This window comes from Cryptosporidium andersoni (genome assembly GCF_001865355.1).
Source record: "Cryptosporidium andersoni isolate 30847 chromosome Unknown contig_1, whole genome shotgun sequence".
NCBI classification, from domain to species: domain Eukaryota; phylum Apicomplexa; class Conoidasida; order Eucoccidiorida; family Cryptosporidiidae; genus Cryptosporidium; species Cryptosporidium andersoni.
In genome coordinates, this window is record NW_027122907.1 from 440,699 (window position 1) to 461,119 (window position 20,421).

Here is a 20,421-nt window from a genome sequence, read left to right on the forward strand (position 1 = left end):
AAAAAGAAAAAAAAAAAAAAGTCCTAATATTCGCTCATGTATATATAAATAAATAAATAAACAAACTCCAATATATTAAATTTAAAAATTTCCAATATATATAAAATTATAAAATCTAAACTATAAAAAAAAAAACCTTGTCATTATTAGGTTACATATATTTAGCAAATCATAAGTTCCCAAATATTATTATCATTGTATAATTTCAATAATTGATAGATTTCCTGGTAAATACCAAGTAATATCTTAATAATAACGTTATCATTCATTTATAATATAAAAGTTCCATTTATTTAAAATATTTCAGCATAAATTTAGCAATATATTAAGTAATTTTAGTATATTTATAAATAAAAATGTATCTTGAAGGTTATATTAGTAATAGTTAACAAGATAATTAATTCCCATTAATACTATATTAAAGTTTTCAATTTATTATAATAAAATACCAAAAATATAATAATAACGGATATTATTTTCAAAAATATATAATTAATAGAAAAAAATTCGGCGCCTAAGCGCCTTAATATTAAAGTATATAATTTCTAATATCTTTAATATTAAGAAGTTATTCTCATCTTCAATTATGGAATCTAATTCCCAGGTAAGAGAAGTTAAGAATTGTGAAAGAGAAAATACTAAAAAGCAATTGGATGATCTTAATATTTCAAATGATACAATATCTGAATCATTTGACTCATCTAAAGTAGAAACATCTTTAAAGGCTGCTATTAAAGCATTTGAAAAAGATATAGAGGTATGTCTTTAGTATATAACTTATAATAATTATTTTGTACCATTTACTTTGTTATTAACTAATTATATTAACTATAAATCTCTCTCTTAAAAAATTATAGAATTCATCAAATACTAAAATCCTACCTGAGGATATAAAGGTCATTTCAGGACTTTTCGATATATCCCTAATTGATGCCGAAAATACTTTGAAGGTTAATAATGGTAATTTGAATAAGACTATTGAATCATTAATGTTGGATTTTTCTGAATTTCAGAATTCCTTTAAAAAATTTATGCGTTTATAATTAGGATTATTAATAAAACAATTAGTTTAGATACAATTGACCTCTATATTAATATATTTTAAATTATACCACCAGGAATATAAAATTTCTTTTTTAATTATATATTTAAATTAGAAGTAGTTAATGTTAACTTCTTTTTCTTTCTTATTTAATAATAAAATATTACTATTCCTAATAATTTAAGCACTATTTTTTTTTCTATACCGCCAATATTATTTCAAATATTAGTATACCGCTAATTGATCCCCCCTAATTGAATTTGTTTTTCTTACTTTTAATTTATATCTTTTTAACATTTAATAATAGGATTGGGATTTTTTATATTAAAAATAAAATGGGAATTAGATTGAATTAATTGTAGTATTTTGTTATAATGGAAAAGTCATCTATACATCCTTTAAAAAAAAAATTACAAAGAATATTAAACTTAAAATTTGACGAGAATGAAGAATTTCTTAATATATTACATTATCTAGAAGAAATAGAAAATTCTTCAAATTCTATATCTAAAGATTTATTATGTGAGTTATTATCTAGTGAACAGGTAAAGTGGAGATCTACTTGTAATATTATTGATAAATATCGTCTAATGCAAATAAAAGAATGTATGGAGTCTTTAAAACCACTTATAGATAATACTAGATCCCTTAATATAAAATTAGATGGAATTGAAAAATTATTTAGAGATACAATAATAAAATCAACAACATCATGGCATGAAATTATATATCCATTATTATCTGAATTTAAAAATATAGAAGATGATATTGAAAAGATAACAATAAAACAAAATATATGTAATTCATTATTATCAAGATTAAGTTCATCAATTAGTGGTAATATTAAGAATATAAAATTACAAATGCAGTCAAAAGAAGATATTTTACATTCTTTATATACAATATATAAGAAATGTTTAGTTAGTGAATCAAATTCAAGAAAATTAATTAATATATTTAAAGAATATTTATCTAATGATATATCAATGGAGAAATTAGTTAATAATAAAAATGAAGATAATATTTTAAATAAATCAAATATACCTATATCTATATCACCAGCAATATTATCACAAGCATTAATAAATTTAAATAAAATGATTTTAGATATTGAATCAAACAGATTCCAATTAGTTGATGAAATTGTAAAGATAGTAATTGATTATATAGAATTAATACCTATTAATACAAATATTAAGAAGGGAACAGATAAATATGATGATAATATAAATGATTTATTTGAAGAGGATATATTTTCTAAAATAATGGAACTTTTATATTTATATCATAAAGATTCACATAATTTGATATTAATTAATATACAAAATTTAAGATCTAAATTATTGGATTATAGATTTAATGTAATTCTTAGACATGGTATTACAAATATAGATTCAGATTATGATATAAATATTATTGATTATTTATCATCATTATTTGAATGGATTGATATATGTGGAATTAATATAGAAGTTGAATTTTTAATAAGATGCTTACATTATAAATATGATGATACATGTACTTTTGAATATAAAAGAAAATCTATGATTGAAATACAAGATATTAATAATGATAATATGAATAAAAGTGAGACATTATTAGCATATAATATATTAGATAATATTACTTCAGTATTATGTATTCCATTTTCTAATAGTATACGTGGAATTTTACGTCAATTCCATCATAAACAGAGAAGTGGTTCTATTACATTTAATGTTGGTAGTTTAACTTCATTAAAACTTGGAATTACTATTGTTTTAAAGATTGCACAATTAATTGATTATTATATATTAATATTTAAACCATTATATAAATTAGTACCTAATTTTGCTAATTTAAACACAATAATACAATTTCCTCACTTTATACAACGTCTTTGTGATGTTAAAGATGAAGCAATTGCTCAATTTTATGTATATTCAAGTATTATACGTGAATATTTATCAAATAATTTATCAAGTTTAATTACAAATGATTGTACAATTTCAATAATTGTACTTGAATGGTGTACTTTACTTAATGATATACTTAGTATATTAGCAGATGATTCTTTATTAAAAAAGAGTCAAGAAAGAACTAAAGTTCCAAATTTTTGTCATATTTCAGATATAAAAATTCAAGAAGATAGTGAACCAATGAAATTTAATGAAACAATTTCTTCTATGATTGATTCATTTATTAATCCAATGTTTAATGCTATATGTACAGCAACAACTACATATAAATCAATCTCAACATGCTTAATTAGAATAAATAATATTGCTAAATGTCAACTTTTAATGAAGAATTATGAACAACAATTATCATTTATAAAAATGTATATTGATATTTCTAATCAATTAATTATGCAAGAAATGGAACAATTAGTAAAGTTTTCAATGGAAGAATTTATGGATAGATATCGTTTTAAAGAATTATTTGAAGAATTATCATCTCAACCTGACAGTAATATTTATAATAGTAATAATTTTAATTCAACAGAGGAACCATTATTAATTCTTTCTCAAGTTATATTAGATAATTTTTATGATACTATATTACGTTTTGGAATTATCCCATTTCCAAATATAGATAAAATATTGGATAATTCAATAAAATCAAAGATTAATATGGAACTTTTACTAAATATTACTAAACAATATGAACATTTATATAAAAAGATATCTTCAATATGGCCAAGTAGAACTGATATATTAAGATATAATGTACAAGAAATAGAAGATTTATTACATATTTAAGTAGGAGCTAAAATTTATTTTAAACAATTTACCAAAAAAATGGTACTATAGAAAGAAAAATAAGATTGGATATTGTTATTAGTATAGGATTTGCAATATATTATTTTAAGTAATACAATATAATCTACTCATATATTAAATAAGTTGTGTATATTATTTTTATTTAGAAGAAATCGTAAAATTAACTAAACTTATTCTTTATTAATTTCCTTTTTTTTTCTTTAGTATATATACTATATGATATTTCTTTTACAAAAGTGTATAAGATATATATATATTAGAATAACCCAAGAAGTTACTTTAAAACTTATAAGAATTATACTTTTTTCTAGACTTTAATAAGAGATTAAATTATTGTGTTGTGGCGCCAAATGAAATAAGTATTGCCGCCTTGTTGGGTCTGACCCTATTCCGAGTAATCATTGTACTGATAGTTGAAATAGGATGTGTGCAATTTAGTGATCTTTAAAAGAAATATAATAAAATATAAATTAAGAATTTTATAGACCCAAGTGGAGATTTTAATAAAATAGGTGTGGCTATATTTTGAATACTTATAAGAATTATATATTTTTCAATAATATTTATTAAGGTTCAAAGAAAAATATAATCTAAATAACTGGATTTTCTTTATTTTTCTAATATAAGGGTTAATTAACGAAAATATTCCTACAAGTATTGAAGTATATATTTCTTTATCGGTAAAATTATATAAAGGCTTTATTTGGAATTAATACTAATTATTAATATTATAAAAATTATCAGTTTTAGAACCGCAGATGCTAGTCCAATCTCCTATAGAATTAAAAAGAACAAAGGGAGATATAAAAGATAATGCATCTTTATCTTCTACAGGATTACTAGAAAGTGTATCATGCTTTCAAAAAATAAGAAGAAAGTGGGATCCTTGTTTACCAAATATACTTCGCTCTCCAGTTAAAGCTGTGGAAGTAGATAATTTTGGAAATGAATTAAATAAAGTAAAATATAACCACTTTTCATCCTTTTTTCCTATGACAATTGGAAGTAAATTTGTAGAGTTAAGAGCTATTTCTGAATCTACCTGGCAACATTACCCAGCTAGAAGAGTAGGAGTGGTTCTTTCTGGAGGTCAAGCAGCTGGAGGTCATAATGTAATTGCTGGAATAATGTCATATATAAAAGTATGTAATCCTAGTAGTCAATTATTTGGATTTCTAGGAGGTCCTGAAGGAGTTTATACTGAAAGATATATAGAATTAAAAGAAGAATTAATAATGTCCCAATTTCGTAATCAAGGAGGTTTTAATATAATATGCTCAGGTCGTCATAAAATTGAAACTGAGGAACAAATGCAAGCATCATTAAATGTATGCGAAAAACTTCAATTAAATGGTTTAATTATAATTGGAGGAGATGATTCTAATACAAATGCTGCAATATTAGCTGAATATTTTAAAAAAGAAGGATCTAATATTGTAGTTATTGGATGTCCTAAAACTATTGATGGTGACTTGAAGAATGAAGTAATTGAAACATCATTTGGTTATGATACTGCTACTAAGGTTTATTGTGAAGAAATTGGTAGTATAATGACAAGTTTATTAACTAAACGAGATAGATATCACTTTGTAAGATTAATGGGAAGATCAGCATCTCATATAACATTAGAATGTGCCCTACAAACACATCCAAATTTAACATTTATTGGAGAAGAAATAAAAGAAAAAAATAGGTCATTAATGTCAATTATAGATGAGATAGTAGAAATGATTTTACTTAGAGAATCTATGGATAAAAAATTTGGGATAGTTTTATTACCAGAAGGTTTGATTGAATTTATACCTGAATTTGAAGTTTTAATAAAAGAGTTTAATAGTGCATTATTAATTGATACGAATAAAGAACAAATAATTTCTCGTCTATCTAATGAAGCGAGGAATTTATTTCAAGAATTACCTCCAGAAGTTCAAAATCAGCTACTTTTAGAACGTGATCCTCATGGTAATGTTCAAGTAGCAAAAATAGCTACTGAAGATCTTCTTGTACATCTTACAATTACAAAACTTAAAGAGATAGGAAAGGAATATTTACTTAATAATGCTAAAACTCATTATTTAGGATATGAAGGACGTTGTGCATTACCTTCAAATTTTGATTCTAATTATTGTTATGCCTTGGGTCATGCTGCAGGAGCTTTAATTGATAATCGTTGTACAGGTTATATGGCAATTATAAGGAATTTACATGAGCATCCTAAATTATGGATTCCAGCTGGTTGTCCTTTAATAAATATGATGAATATAGAAGTAAGGAAGGGGAAGTCAGTACCTGTAATAAAGAAGTATCTTGTTGAATTAGATGGGGTTTTATTTAATTTGTTTTCAAAAGTTAGAGAACATTGGAAGGTTATTGATTATTATAGAAATCCTGGTCCTATTCAATTTGATGGTCCTTTAGCAGATATATCAAATTATATGATTTGTCATCCTAAAATTGAAGATTTACTTCCTATACCAAATAAAGATGGTAATCAAATAACAAGTATAGGTTGTGTAAGTCCTTTGCAAATGTATAGATGCAAAGAGATATTATTAACTCCTTCATTACTTTCATCTAAAACAATATGTACTGAAGAAGAATATTTTTCAAGTGATACTGATGTGACATCTCTACTATTATCTAAACTTCCTTTTCAGTTAAATAAAACAAATAATAAAACTCTAGTATTTTGTGAAGATAATGACTTAATTAGAAATAATGGTAACCTTTTAACAAATCAGATTTCACAATTTAGCAATTCTTTGAATATAATCAATAATAGTCAATCTACATCAACTCCGCAAAGTATTATTAATTCTTTAAACTTTACAAATACAAATGTAGGATCTAATGTGTGTGATTTTGGTTCTGGATACTCGATACCTCCTTCTCCATCATCAAATTCGCCTTATTGTATTGGATTTCTTTTAATAGGACTCTGTCAACCTCCAGGTACTCAAAATGTAATTAATGGTATTTTAGATAATTTTATAAATCTCAATAAAATAGTAATATTTAACTCTATTGATTCATTATATAGTGGAAAAGGTTATGTAGTAAATTTAGATGAATCAACAAGAGAAATATATTCATATTTGTTAAATAATGGTGGATGTCAATTTCCTTGTTCTAAATATGAACCAGTAGCACTAAATTTACAATATAATGAAGGATCTGACAATATAGAAGAAAAAGATGATGAGAAATTTAACAGAAGTGTATGGGCTCCCTTTGAAAATATATTAATGGATGATATATGGAAAGTTTTTGATTATTATAATATGAGTGGGCTTGTTGTATTAGGAGATTCAGATGCTATAACAATAGCTTCATATTTAACTGAAAATCTTTGTAGAATAAATTATAATAAAACATGTATTGTTACAATACCAACAAGCCTGGAAAATAATGTTAAGAATCCAATGATTGATACATGTATTGGATTTGATACTGTTACTCATAACTGTTCAACACTTGTTGGAAATCTTCTTATAGATGCAGCATCTGCTACAAAATACTGGTATTTTATGAAACTTATTGGTTCAAAAACTTCAAATCTAGTACTTGAGACAAGTCTACAAACTCACCCAAATATTGTTGTTATTCCGGAAAGATACTCTAGTAGTGAATGCAAGTATGTTGAATCTGGTATAATGGAAGTTACATTAGATGATATTATCACAGAGATATGTGATATAATATGTCTAAGGAATAATATAGGAGATAGTTTTGGAGGAATCATTATATCTGAAGGTATATTAGATCAGGTATACCCTACTAAAGAATATAGAAGACTTATTTTTGAAAAATTGGCTGTAGATCAGTACGATAATAATGAAGAAGGGAATTATAAAGTTAAAACTAATTTAACAGCTAATCAAGATTCAATAAAAAATATAAGCAAATTAAGTAATTTAACAAGTAATGAAATTTCTGTGATTGAAGATTTTAAATCAATATTTAAAAAGGTTGAAGAAAAATTAATTAGAAAGATTGAAACTTGTCCATTAATTGAGGATGTACCTACTGAACTTATAATAGCTCAACTTGTAAATGAAGAATTAATATATCGTAAAACACAAGGAATTTATAAAGGGAATTTCAGCTATGTATGTTTCAATTTTGGGTATCAAGTTTCCTCAACAGTTCCTACAGAATTAGATTGTAACTTAGGATATTTGAATGGTAAATTAGCTGGGAAGATTATTGAGAAGAACTTAATTGGTGGTTATATGACTGGTATTAAAGGCATCTGTAGTAAAATTGAGGATTGGTACTTTTATGCAATACCACTTACTAGTTTATTGCATTTAAATATGAAAGATAATATCGAAAAAATGATGATGATGATTGTAAATAAGAGAAATTCTAATTCTAGTAATGTTAAACAAGTAAATAAAGGTGGCAATATTTATAATAATTCATTAATGACAAAAGTACATTTATCATGTAGAAATAATCAAATTGATATGATTTGTTCGAAACCTTATAAATTATTTCTTAATGCAATTGAAAAGTGGGAATTAAATAATGTTTATATAAATCCTGGGCCTGTACAATATTATGGATCTAGTAAATATATAATTAATAGAACCCTATTTGAGGAAGAATTTTACTATGTGAAAATGTTACAGGAATTAGATGATTTAACTAGAAGTATCAAGAACTCATGTTCATTTGGTATTAACAATACTATACTTGAAACTACTATTTGTTTATTAAGAAGTGTACAATCATTTATCAATATACAATCTACTCATTCAAAAAGAAAAAGAATTAATGATACATCAAGTCAATCTAATTTAATGACAAAAACAACTAGTAGCTCTTGTCCCATATCATATAATGGGACTAGCCTAATTACTGATTTACCAAATATTGATTGCACAAAATCAAGCATAATTAATTGAGTTAATTAATAAAACTTCTTATAAACTTATTTATATTATATCAAATATAAACTATTTAGATATAATTACTTTTGTATTTCTTGTATGTTATTAATAAGGCAAGAATGAAATTATGTAATATAAAAAAAGTTATAATTCTAAATTAAAAGGAAATTTTATTCTGCTGTCAAGTATTCTCTTATATAAAAATTAATATTTAGATATATATTTGAATTAAACTCTGTTGATCCGTTTCTAAATATGTCGGACATTGTCCTAAGAGTTTTCTAATAAAGTTTAATCAAGGTAACTTTATTATTGTTTGAAAATGTGGATTTCTATCTTTATTTTAGTAAATGAATTATTTCTGTATTGGCTTTATAATAATGTTTACAAAGGTATGTTTGCAGAAGCTACTTTTTGGATATGAATCAGTAGTCCTGGTAAATTTTTATTAAGATAATTAGAGTTATGTTAGCATGTGTGCATTAAGTTAGATTGTATTAAATTACATAGATCTATAGTTTAATTTGTATGTTTTGTTTGTTGATCCTCCTTTTGTAGTAGGGAAACTTCATAACTAATGTCTAGTAACTATCATATTACAATATATTAATTAAATTTTATTAAAAAGTTCGGATGTAGTCTTGATGCCCGTCTCATGCGGTGCAACCCCCCTATTGACACTACTGTTATCCTCACACTGTACTACAGCGAGCTCTTATCCGTGTTCTGTTTCCAGCCTCCGGCGGTACGAGCTTCATTATCTCACAAGATATACTGATCTCCATCTGTACACCTCTAGAGACTACAGCCTTGCGATGGGCAGCTATGTCATTCTTTAGTGTGGGACTGTCGCCGTCAGTGTATCTCTTCATCTATCCTACATCCTTAGTGACTCCACTTGGTTACAACTGGGCGTTATCCCAGCCAGTCTGTTGTTGTACAGTTTTAGAATTTCTATTGAGGGCTTCTTTATTTCACTTTGTTATGATGGTTCTGAAAATGGCCGCCAGACATAAAAGTTGGGCTCATTTTGAGACGATTTAGTTTACATCATTTATGCGCCTATTTGCAGTGTTTAATATTTGTTACCCATATAGTTTTTTTGCACCACATAACTTTTTTATATTGTAAAGTGGGTAATAGAGTGCAAGTGATATAGCGGCCAGAAGAGAAAAAAACGAAAATATTAGATATGTCGGCTTTATTTAACTTTCAAAGTATGCTTGTAGTGGTTCTTTTATGTATATGCACTTGCTCATATCTTAGACCAAAGATTCCAAGTTTAATTGACAATAAGAAAGCTGGATTCCTTGGTATTCTTGGCAAGATGGCAGTTATAGGAGATAGACTTAGTCCATATGTGTCTATTTCATGCATATTAATGGGTTTTATGACTATTTTATATAGATAAGTTAGGTGCACTGGTATTGTCTCTTTATAGTGTAATTGCAGTGGGGAGCAGAAATAAGTAATATATTATTTTGGTTAATTTGTTAGTATATATTCACTATATCTTAGAAGTAATATGCTATTGTGTTTATTTATTCACTTAATCTCTGTTTATTATTTATTGGTCTAAATATAATGATAAACTCCTCTTAATTGAAGTTCCTTTCTCTATAGGTTTCCCTTACTGTCATTTTAGTCCAAAGCGTAATTTCCTAGCTTCAATCTTTTTTTTGTGATCAATATTTATTATGTTTGATGTACTACCGAATCTTTTTTTTCGATATTCTATTTTGTCTAGTTCTGTTCTAATTCCAAAGCGAGCAGCTCTTAATAACTTTTTATCATCTTCAATATTTGTACCAAATCGTTTAATCCGTGCTAAGCGTCTTTCAGGTTCTGATTCTATAGTGAGTGTTGTACCAAATTTTTGTTTTCTTAATTCAATACGTTCTTTCTCTGAAAGTGATTGAATTGAATATATAGACACCTTCCCCTCACTTTTATTAGATTTAATGTGATTATTATCTATACTAGGTATTACTGAACACTCTTTCTCCATACTGCCTTCTTCTATTATATCTATGGGATCGTTGTTTAGTGCTTCCAATTTAGCATCGTACTCTATCAATGCATCAATAAGTTGCTGTTTCCTACCAGTGACTGATAAGCCACGTTCACGAAGTAGCTCTTTTAGGTCATCAATCTTCAGTAAGTTGTAGTTCATCAAGCTAACCTAGACTAATTAATAATAATATTTTCAGAAAGAGTAAATAAATCACTATTGGCGCAAGTTTCAAATAATCTCGTCTATAAGGTTTAGTGCTATAGCTGTAGAATTTGCTAATCTTTATTTTATAGTCTTAATTTTCTATATTCACTTTTTCTAGTGTCTACAATAAATTAAGAAAATTTACCAAATATTTAATTGTGTGCAGTAATGGATTATTTAAGAATTTTCTTCTATGGTATTATTTAAACTAAAGAGATTAAATAGTATTCCATATTACCTAACATCAGTCTGCTTATCACCTTTATATAAGTTATCTACCAGAACTTGGCAAACAAATAAATCTACTTATAATTCATATAAAAGTATAACCACTAGTTTAACTAAACCAAATGTAAATTCATCTCATGATAATCGACTGTATAGATTTTATAATCATCATTTTGGACTTGTAATTGTTCCAGAACAAATAGCTCTTGTTATTGAGAGGTTTGGTAGATTTAATAGAATATTAAATTCTGGTTTAAATTGGCTTATTCCATTTGTTGATAAGATAGCATATGTACATTCTCTTAAAGAAGAGGCAATTCTAATACCTAATCAAACAGCTATTACAAAAGATAATGTGACTATTCAAATTGATGGTGTATTATATATTAAAGTGGAAAATCCACATGCAACTAGTTATGGAGTAGATAATCCTTATTTTGCAATAGTGCAGTTAGCACAAACAACAATGAGGTCGGAATTAGGCAAACTTTCCCTTGACTCAACATTTTTAGAGCGTGATAATCTTAACAAATTTATTGTTAAGGCTATAAATGAGGCAGCTCAAATTAACTGGGGGATTAAATGTATGAGATATGAAATACGTGATATAATACTACCCACTAGCATAAAAAATGCTATGGAGAGGCAAGCAGAAGCAGAAAGAAAGAAACGAGCTGATATTTTAATTAGTGAAGGTGAGAGAGAGAGTCGAATAAATTTAGCTTTTGGTAAGAAGGAAAGTGATATATTACATGCTATAGGTGAAGCTAAGGCATTAAATGAAAAAACTTTAGCTATCTCAAAGTCAATTGAGACAATTGGAAAACTTCTTAGTAATGATGAGGCATCCAAGTTATACTTAGCTCAACAATATATACAAGCATTCGGAAATCTTGCGAAAAATAATAACTCTACAATTATTGTGCCATCAAATATATCTGATATACCTGGAATGATTTCTCAATCACTCGCTATATATTCTAAGTTAAATAATCAATCTAATAATGTTGCCCAATAACACATGATATTCTATATATTACATATTACACAAATTAATTATAAAGTGCAAGAATGAATTTCTAAAGATCAAAGATAATATATTGCTTTATTACTTAGTATATTCTATGCTATAAATACTTTATTAGAGATATCTTTCTTTTTAAATCTGATCTTGATAGGCTCATTAATAATATACTTATCTTTCCGCCTTGTGTCTTCCGTCTCGATACCCATGGACGGGGTTACTACATTTATATCATGTATTTTATTATCTAGTTCCGGTTCTTTATTAAATAGCCTTAAATCAGAATCTAACTCTTTATATTGCACCTCAACATCTGAATATATTTCTTCCGTAATACTTTTATATATAGACTCCCCTGGAGTAACTTCTTCCCACTTTCCTATAGATGCACTAGATTTATTAATATCATCAATAGCTTTGTTTAATAGAAAAGGATTCCGTTTTGTGGGGATTGTATTTTTATGTCCCTCAAATTTACGTTTTACTCTACATGAAGTCGTATCATTTATTTGTTCATTAATATTCTTTATAAATGGGTTCTCACTCTTATTTGTCCATATTTTTAATAAGTTCGGTGACAAACTTGTAGTTTGTTTAATATCACTTTTTGAAATATAATTAGGATTTTCCATCTTTTTTAGTTCCTCTTGTATCATATAATCCTTTATTTTGTCTTGTTTAGCTTTATACTTCTCATTTCTTAGAAGTTTCTGTTGGTTACGCTTGTGCCTTATACCATCTTCATGATGTCTGATATTTACAGGATGGTTTGCAATCCAAATTTTACATATATTACAATAATATCTGTTATTAGATATTTTATTTTCTATCATTCAATAAAATCTTTTTTACTTTATATAAGAAAAGTCATTAAAGAAATTTATTAAGGTATTATTTCATTTCTAGCGGGGTTTGACAAGTCAATTTCTACCGGGTGGTTTCATAAGTAGCAGAGGCTAAACAAAGTTGTCCTAATAATTTGTCAAGTTGTAATTCCGTGCTACATCCATCTAGCATCACAAAGTGACATCTACCAACTTCTTTAAGATATTCCAAAATAAGAGTTTCTTGTAATTGATAGCGTTTTAAAACATTCCGCATAGTAATTACAATATCAAGTGGTGAATATCCACTTGAGTATAATTCTTCAGCAATACTATGAGCTAATCTCCAGTTAGATTTAACACATGCATCTAGTATAGATTTTATTTTCTCAGGAGATGGGATATCAGATATCTTTAGTACATTATCCTTAGATATTAAAGTAAATCCATTATATGTAGCTTGCAAGTTATTTATTGCTATTCTCATATCTCCATCAGCAGTAAATATTAATGTCTCAATTCCAGAGTCAATATATGGTATATTTTCAAATTTTATAATATCAAATAGTCTCTCTCTAATTTGTTCATCACTTAATTTCGAATATCTAATTATAGCACAACGACTTTGTATTGGTTCAATAATTTTAGTCGATTGATTGCAGGCTAAAGCAAATCTAGTACTATCTGAATATACTTCCATTAGGCGTCTTAATGCTTGCTGAGCTGTATCTGTCATACTATCTACTTCATCTAAAATGACAATTTTATGTCTACCAAAGGGTAAGTCTATTTTTTCTTTTGCAAATGATTTTATACGATCTCTAACAACATCTATTCCCCTATCGTCTGAGGCATTTAATTCTAATACAGCTCTATTGAATTTTGGGCCTAGTAATTCAGCAGCTAAACAATGAATACTCGTTGTCTTCCCAGTTCCAGGAGGTCCAGATAAAAGTAAATTTGGCATATTACCTTGTTTTGCTAATACTTTCAAACGTATTAAGACCTCCTCGTTACCAACCATGTCGTCTAATATTTTAGGCCTATACTTCTCAATCCATATAGATGTATTCATATTTCTCTTATAATTTCCCCCAAAATAGATAATAACTAATTATATATCACAATTAAATATGTAAGGCAGCTACAGGATAACTTTTTTATTATAGTGGAGATCACAATAATTTGAAATCTCACACTTGAGATATTTTGGCGCAATAAAAAATAGCGGGAAAGTTTTCTTTAAGGTGTTATTTTAGGAACTAAATTAAGAAATAAGTATTATATATAAATAACAAGATATATAATAACAAAGAAGTGGGCTATACAATATTTTAGAGTAACTTAAATGTTTAATAACTTTTTTATAACTGATTAAAATATTGAATATGAAAACCGTATAAGACATGACTAAGCAAAATATACATGTAAGACATGGTTTATTAGTTTAGACAGAAATAAAAAGAAAAATTTTTAGATTTATATAAAATAATATAGAGTAAAATTTACAATGTAGTAAACTATAGTATTAAATAGAGTGATATTTAAAAATTGACGCCACTATTTAAGTTTACTGAGTAATTAAGTTCCCCCTAAAGAGCTAGCGCATCTTATTATATACATACAAGTAACAATATCTTTATTTTAAAAAGTACAAATAAATTTTTTTATTTTATTTCAATAATTTATTTATGGAATCTAAAACTGCAATGTGTAAATTAAAATCTGATAAACTTATATCTATTATTAATGCTTGTGAAATTATTAATTCATCTTTAGATCTAAACATAACTATTCAGAATATAACAAAGTCATGTGAGAAATTATTAAACTGCAGAAAATGCAATATATATATATATGATCATAAAAATGATGTTTTTTATTTTAGTTATGATACAAGAAATTGTATTAAATCATCTACAGGTATGTTACATAAAATCCTTACAACTAAAATAAGTGAGCAAATTGAGACTACTCAAAATATTATACATGATGGTATATTCAATTTAAGGGTTATGAAAAGTATTCTTTATGTACCTATACTAGAAAATAATAATTATTATGATGGAACTCTTTTTGGTATTATTGAGGCAATTGATAAACAATTTATAGATTGTGATGTAGTTCTTGATAATAAAACAAATATATCAAGTGACTTAATATTATTTGATGAAGATGATGAGATAATTCTTCAATATATATCGAGGATATCTTTAAGTTGTATTAAAAATTGTGAAATATACAAAGAAATCTTAAGTACTAAAGAACGTGCTGATAATCTGCTTACACTAATGCAATCATTACGTCAAGATTTAGGATTACAATCTAATTTATTTACATTATGTATCCATGCACAGGAAATTATTGAATCTGAACATTGTATTGCATTAATTGGTATTCCAGATAGACAACAAATAATATCGCTTGTTTCTGATACTGGGAGTGATATTGTATATAATTATGATAATGATGATATTATATATCAAATAATTGAGTCAAAACATCCCCTAATTATTCAATTGACGAATATTGAAAATGAATCTTCATCTATACCTTGCTATGAAAATATATTTGTGGATTTGTTAACATACCATCAAAGTACAACTCAATGTAAAATTGGAATAGAACGGGTTTCAAAATGTCAAGATGAGGATATTTTAAGATTATTACAGAGAATTAATGACAATAAACCAATATATAATGCTTTAATATTTCCAATATATGCAGAAAAAGATAATTGGTCTTATTTACCTGTACCAAGTCCAAGGGTATCTTCAATATCATCATCATCACCAGCATTATCATCTTTTGAAATATCACATGATATAGATGATCAATTAACTAATTCAAATAATATTTTAGTTCCAAACCCTGTAAATGGATTTCTGTCTTCACATATTTCAAATACAAATATATTTTTACCACCATCACCTATAAAATCAGATCGTAATTACCGTAATACACTTGGTACATCACCACGTTCAGCATCATTATCTCCATGTACACAACCGACTCTAAACTCAAATCCCCAAGCAATTGCATTAATTGTTCTTATCAATCGCATTGGAACATTTAAGGAGAAGATAAGATTTACAGAAAATGATATTAGACTACTAGAACCATTTGGAAGATTAGTTGCACCAAGCATTGGTGCTATTTTTCAAACTTCTCTATTTTCATATTTACAAACATTATGTACTATTGATAAAAACAATAGTTTAAATAAATATTTAGAGAAAATGCCACAAGATCCTCCACCAACATTTATTCATTGCTATAATAATTGGAAGAATAGGCCAGCAGATATAATCTTTGAAGAATAAAAATATAAGGAATTAGAAAAAGTAATAGATAAAATTGTTTAATATTTTTGTTATCAATTTATCTTTAAACTTTACTAATTCGTTTTTGAAGATTTATTTTGATATGTATTATTATCCTTTTTTTTTATATTCCTTTTCCATATTGTGGAACATTTAACTCCTGAAATTGAATTTAAATCTATACCTAATATTTGTGTATTCAATAATTGATTATTTGATAAATGACCCGTGCTATTTAATAAACAATAATAAGAGTATAGTTGATTTAAAAAACCTGGATTTGGAGCAATGTATGGTCTTGCTAATTTTATAAGTTTCAGAGCTTGTTGAGTTGTTATTTTGAGTTCTTTCATCAAAAATGCAGCGCATATCGTAGGAGCCCGACTTATTCCAGCTGCACAATGAATATATACACAAGTCGGTTTTTCAACAGTTGAATTTTGTAATGCATCTTTAATAAACTCATTTGAGCACACAAAATATTTACTGATGTCTTCAAATGGACTATCAGAAAGTGGAATATTTAAATATTGAAATTCTTTAGGAAATCTGCATCCATTTGGTATACATGATACAATATGCGTAATACCATATTGTTTAAGTTTTTCCATATCACTTGCAACTCCAACACCACCTAAGTATATTCCGGGAATTATTCTTTGTGCCTTATGTAAATCTAATGACTCTTGATTTGCTGCTTCTAATTCCTTATTAAATAATTCCTTATATCCAAGCTCATTTATAGTTTTATATATTGTTTCTTTTAAATATTCCTTATTACTATCAGCAATTGCCTCTTCTTTAAAAGAAGTTACTAAAGCTCCATATTTACTAACACATTTCTCTAATAAGGTTAAACATCTTAATATATCCTGAACTCTTAGATTTATTGAAGGTTCTGGTAGCTTTTTACGTAATTGGTGAACAATCCTTAAAGATGCATAATAAAAATGGATAGCTATGGGATCTAATTGTTTATTTTGATTAGGTTCATTCATTGATTCTATTGAAGAGATTCTAGATGATCTCTTTTCTATTAAGCGTCGAAATGCATCCATTTTACATAAACCTTTATTTTAAGTTTAATGCACACAATTAAGGTGACCGCCTTGGACATTTTAGTTTAGACGCAATATCATTAATATTGTCATTACATTCTCCACTCTTCATATTTACTATAATACCAAACATATTGTTACTATGTGAAGTTTCTATTTAAATTAGCCATTAAATATTTAATAAGGCCTTATTTAAAGTGTTAAATTAAAAAAATAATAATATAAAATTACTAATAGCTATCACATTATTTACTTAAGCAACAGATATTATAAACGAAAATCATATTTATATCATAATTATCTAATCTGTTTCTTTATTTAGGAAATGATCATATAGTATTTCTTATTTTTAAATATATAACTACAAGCTTTTGTAATATACGTAGATTGGCGCTATATAAAGTGCCGGTATATCTCCCCTCCCCCCCCCCACTTCATGAAAAGTAATTACATGCGCATGTTTTAAAAATATATAATGACATAGAAAGAAAAGAGAAAGACGTGAATTGTTTATCTAAATATAAAAATAAATATTACACACAATATATAAATTATAAAACTGGATTTTGTAGTGTGGGGTTGAATATGAGACTTAGTTATTTTTCAAGAAGATCGTTTTTAAAGCTTGATAATATATGCAATAGATTTCGTCAACTATATAAAAAAAATCAAAATATTGGAATTTCTAGCTTAATTTTTATATTTGGGGGTACATCATTATTTTATATATATAAGAATCTAAATGCAAATAACTGTATAGGGAATAAATACTTTAAAGCATTATGTGCATCAAATAACAATGAAAAAGGTGAAAATAAAGAGTTAGTAAATTTACTTTTGAATAAAGATAAAGAGCATAAATTTAATGTAGAATTTGTTGGAGCCCAAGGTCCTTTTGATAATGATGAGCTTTGTAAGACTTTACCAGTTTTATCTGCAGGAGCAATACAAATAAATGCAAATGATCCAATTGAAGATAGATTAATAATACAACGTATGAAGTTGACATTACCAAATGGGAAATTTAGGGAATTTGTTGTAGCTGCAGTAATTGATGGTCATGGAGGTTGGCAGATAGCAGAGTATGTGCAAAAAAATTTTTTACATGTATTTCAAAATGAGTTATATGATTATATAGATCAGCTATGGGGAAATAAAAATTTTAGTTTTGAACAATTAAATGAAACCGACTTTATTGCGTGTTTATCATTATGTTTAAGAAGGTCTTATATGATATTAAATGATGATATAAAAAGAATATTAGAACCTGTATATAATATGGGATTTTCTAGACTAGCATCTATTGGTGCCTGCTTAACTGTATCTGTAGTTACTGATTTTGGTATATTGACAGCAAATTCTGGTGATTGTTTGGCTGTTTTTTGTAATAAAACTGGATTATGGTTACCCATGAATGAGCAACTATCAGCAATGAATCCAATCGAACAGAAAAGATTAGAGAAAATACATCCAAATGAGATAGATGATTTAATTATATGCAAAAAGATATGGAAAGAAAAATATTTATTAGGATTACTATCAGAATTAAAATATAAAGGATGTTATGTAAAAGGTATATTACAACCTTCAAGAGCAATCGGAGATTTTAGATTAAAAGATATGGATTTTAATTATAACTGGGATAAAGATTTATCATCATCTAAACTAAAATCAGTATTTTCATATATTTTGGAAAAGTTAGAGGATGAGACGAAAGATGAAAATAATATTAATGTCAATCAGACTAGTTTATCTGGGACTCATGAGCCTACTTTAGATGATTGTAAGGTTATATCCGATAATAACTCAGATTCTAAAGAAATAATAAATTCATGTCCTTATTCATATTCCTTAATAAATGGAAGTAATTCTATACAAATGAGTAGATCAGATAATCGATTTTATGTTAAAAACCCTCAGAGTTTTCCTTATGTTAGAACTGAACCAATGCTACATCTATTTATGTATAATCAAGAATTAACTAAAAAATTGGAATCTACTACTAATACTCAAATAAATAAGATATCTAATAAAAAATATGAGCTAATATCAAATATTCAAAATAATAAAACAGATTACACTTTGTCAATAAATATTATACAATCTGAATATTTAAATCCACCACTAAGTGAGTGCAATAGCACAGGTGAATACATTAAAGAATATGCACTATCAAAACTTAAAAATATATATCCCCCTACTTTATCATATATAGATAGTGATGATGATAATGAGAAAGAAAAATCAAGTTATTTGATCCTTGGTACTGATGGTTTATGGGATTTTCTTACTCCTAAAGATACTATGAATATTGTTACAAAGAGTAAAGATATACAGAAAAGTATAGAGAATTTAATCAAAGAAGTATTTAAAAAAGCTGGTATTCAGAGTTTAAAAGATCTTAAGAATATTAAGAAAAAAAGGAAAGTATTTGATGATACAAGTATTATTTTGCTGAAAATTGATAACTCACTTCTAAAGTTTAATAACCAAGCTGCAACCAACTAGTCAATTAATAATACAAAAATAATAGACATTTTAATTCTGACTATTCTAGCAGCTGATTAAAAAACCTTGCTTTTAGTATATTACAAAGCCATTCAGTTTCAGAATCTGGATTATTTGCTACACAATCAGATAAATGAATTATATAGAATTTACTATTGATTACTTTACATATTACAGATATGTATCTACCTCTACATAATAATTGTTTAACCATTTTATCATAAAGATCGATTGGATACATGTAGCTGGTGTCAGATTTAATATGATCAAATTCAGATATATTTTCCATATATTTGTCAGTTTTCCATCCCTTATCTATATATATGTGAATTGGAATGCTACCTGTACTATCATCAATTACAGCATAATTTTTTAATTCAAGATTTTCCTCTGTAATATAACCTTGAAACCAATAGCAATTTCCATCTTCTAATGGTTTATTTTGTACTTCAGAAATAAAAACTTTTGGTGTCCACATTATATTTATAATTTAGGCCATTTCAAAGCACTTTTTGGAATATAATATTACATAAAATATA

The 20,421-nt window shown here is 26.4% G+C and overlaps 12 protein-coding genes across 12 annotated transcripts; 7 read left to right on the forward strand and 5 right to left on the reverse strand.

Moving 5' to 3' along the window:
- Positions 1-586: 586 nt before the first annotated feature.
- cand_038740 (uncharacterized protein) lies at positions 587-1,043 on the forward strand (the record flags this gene model as incomplete). The annotated part of the gene is made up of 2 exons (XM_067214095.1): positions 587-757; positions 858-1,043. 2 exons carry the CDS (start codon positions 587-589, stop codon positions 1,041-1,043), a joined length of 357 nt encoding a protein of 118 aa, XP_067066823.1.
- A 373-nt stretch (positions 1,044-1,416) lies between these two features.
- cand_038750 (uncharacterized protein) lies at positions 1,417-3,783 on the forward strand (the record flags this gene model as incomplete). Its single annotated transcript, XM_067214096.1, has 1 exon — positions 1,417-3,783. The coding sequence occupies one exon, from the start codon at positions 1,417-1,419 to the stop codon at positions 3,781-3,783; it is 2,367 nt and encodes a 788-aa protein (XP_067066824.1).
- A 779-nt stretch (positions 3,784-4,562) lies between these two features.
- Positions 4,563-8,714, forward strand: cand_038760 (phosphofructokinase family protein; the record flags this gene model as incomplete). Its single annotated transcript, XM_067214097.1, has 1 exon — positions 4,563-8,714. The coding sequence occupies one exon, from the start codon at positions 4,563-4,565 to the stop codon at positions 8,712-8,714; it is 4,152 nt and encodes a 1,383-aa protein (XP_067066825.1).
- A 1,177-nt stretch (positions 8,715-9,891) lies between these two features.
- Positions 9,892-10,110, forward strand: cand_038770 (uncharacterized protein; the record flags this gene model as incomplete). The annotated part of the gene is made up of 1 exon (XM_067214098.1): positions 9,892-10,110. One exon carries the CDS (start codon positions 9,892-9,894, stop codon positions 10,108-10,110), a length of 219 nt encoding a protein of 72 aa, XP_067066826.1.
- Positions 10,111-10,335: 225 nt separating this feature from the next.
- On the reverse strand, positions 10,336-10,872 carry cand_038780 (SAP domain-containing protein; the record flags this gene model as incomplete). Its single annotated transcript, XM_067214099.1, has 1 exon — positions 10,336-10,872. The coding sequence occupies one exon, from the start codon at positions 10,870-10,872 to the stop codon at positions 10,336-10,338; it is 537 nt and encodes a 178-aa protein (XP_067066827.1).
- A 238-nt stretch (positions 10,873-11,110) lies between these two features.
- On the forward strand, positions 11,111-12,163 carry cand_038790 (stomatin-like protein 2; the record flags this gene model as incomplete). The annotated part of the gene is made up of 1 exon (XM_067214100.1): positions 11,111-12,163. The coding sequence occupies one exon, from the start codon at positions 11,111-11,113 to the stop codon at positions 12,161-12,163; it is 1,053 nt and encodes a 350-aa protein (XP_067066828.1).
- A 104-nt stretch (positions 12,164-12,267) lies between these two features.
- cand_038800 (U1 zinc finger domain-containing protein) lies at positions 12,268-13,002 on the reverse strand (the record flags this gene model as incomplete). The annotated part of the gene is made up of 1 exon (XM_067214101.1): positions 12,268-13,002. One exon carries the CDS (start codon positions 13,000-13,002, stop codon positions 12,268-12,270), a length of 735 nt encoding a protein of 244 aa, XP_067066829.1.
- Positions 13,003-13,096: 94 nt separating this feature from the next.
- On the reverse strand, positions 13,097-14,068 carry cand_038810 (replication factor C subunit 2; the record flags this gene model as incomplete). Its single annotated transcript, XM_067214102.1, has 1 exon — positions 13,097-14,068. One exon carries the CDS (start codon positions 14,066-14,068, stop codon positions 13,097-13,099), a length of 972 nt encoding a protein of 323 aa, XP_067066830.1.
- Positions 14,069-14,684: 616 nt separating this feature from the next.
- Positions 14,685-16,316, forward strand: cand_038820 (uncharacterized protein; the record flags this gene model as incomplete). Its single annotated transcript, XM_067214103.1, has 1 exon — positions 14,685-16,316. The coding sequence occupies one exon, from the start codon at positions 14,685-14,687 to the stop codon at positions 16,314-16,316; it is 1,632 nt and encodes a 543-aa protein (XP_067066831.1).
- Positions 16,317-16,390: 74 nt separating this feature from the next.
- cand_038830 (dual specificity protein phosphatase) lies at positions 16,391-17,374 on the reverse strand (the record flags this gene model as incomplete). Its single annotated transcript, XM_067214104.1, has 1 exon — positions 16,391-17,374. The coding sequence occupies one exon, from the start codon at positions 17,372-17,374 to the stop codon at positions 16,391-16,393; it is 984 nt and encodes a 327-aa protein (XP_067066832.1).
- A 585-nt stretch (positions 17,375-17,959) lies between these two features.
- cand_038840 (uncharacterized protein) lies at positions 17,960-19,882 on the forward strand (the record flags this gene model as incomplete). Its single annotated transcript, XM_067214105.1, has 1 exon — positions 17,960-19,882. The coding sequence occupies one exon, from the start codon at positions 17,960-17,962 to the stop codon at positions 19,880-19,882; it is 1,923 nt and encodes a 640-aa protein (XP_067066833.1).
- Positions 19,883-19,922: 40 nt separating this feature from the next.
- On the reverse strand, positions 19,923-20,360 carry cand_038850 (uncharacterized protein; the record flags this gene model as incomplete). The annotated part of the gene is made up of 1 exon (XM_067214106.1): positions 19,923-20,360. One exon carries the CDS (start codon positions 20,358-20,360, stop codon positions 19,923-19,925), a length of 438 nt encoding a protein of 145 aa, XP_067066834.1.
- Between the last annotated feature and the right edge of the window lie 61 nt (positions 20,361-20,421).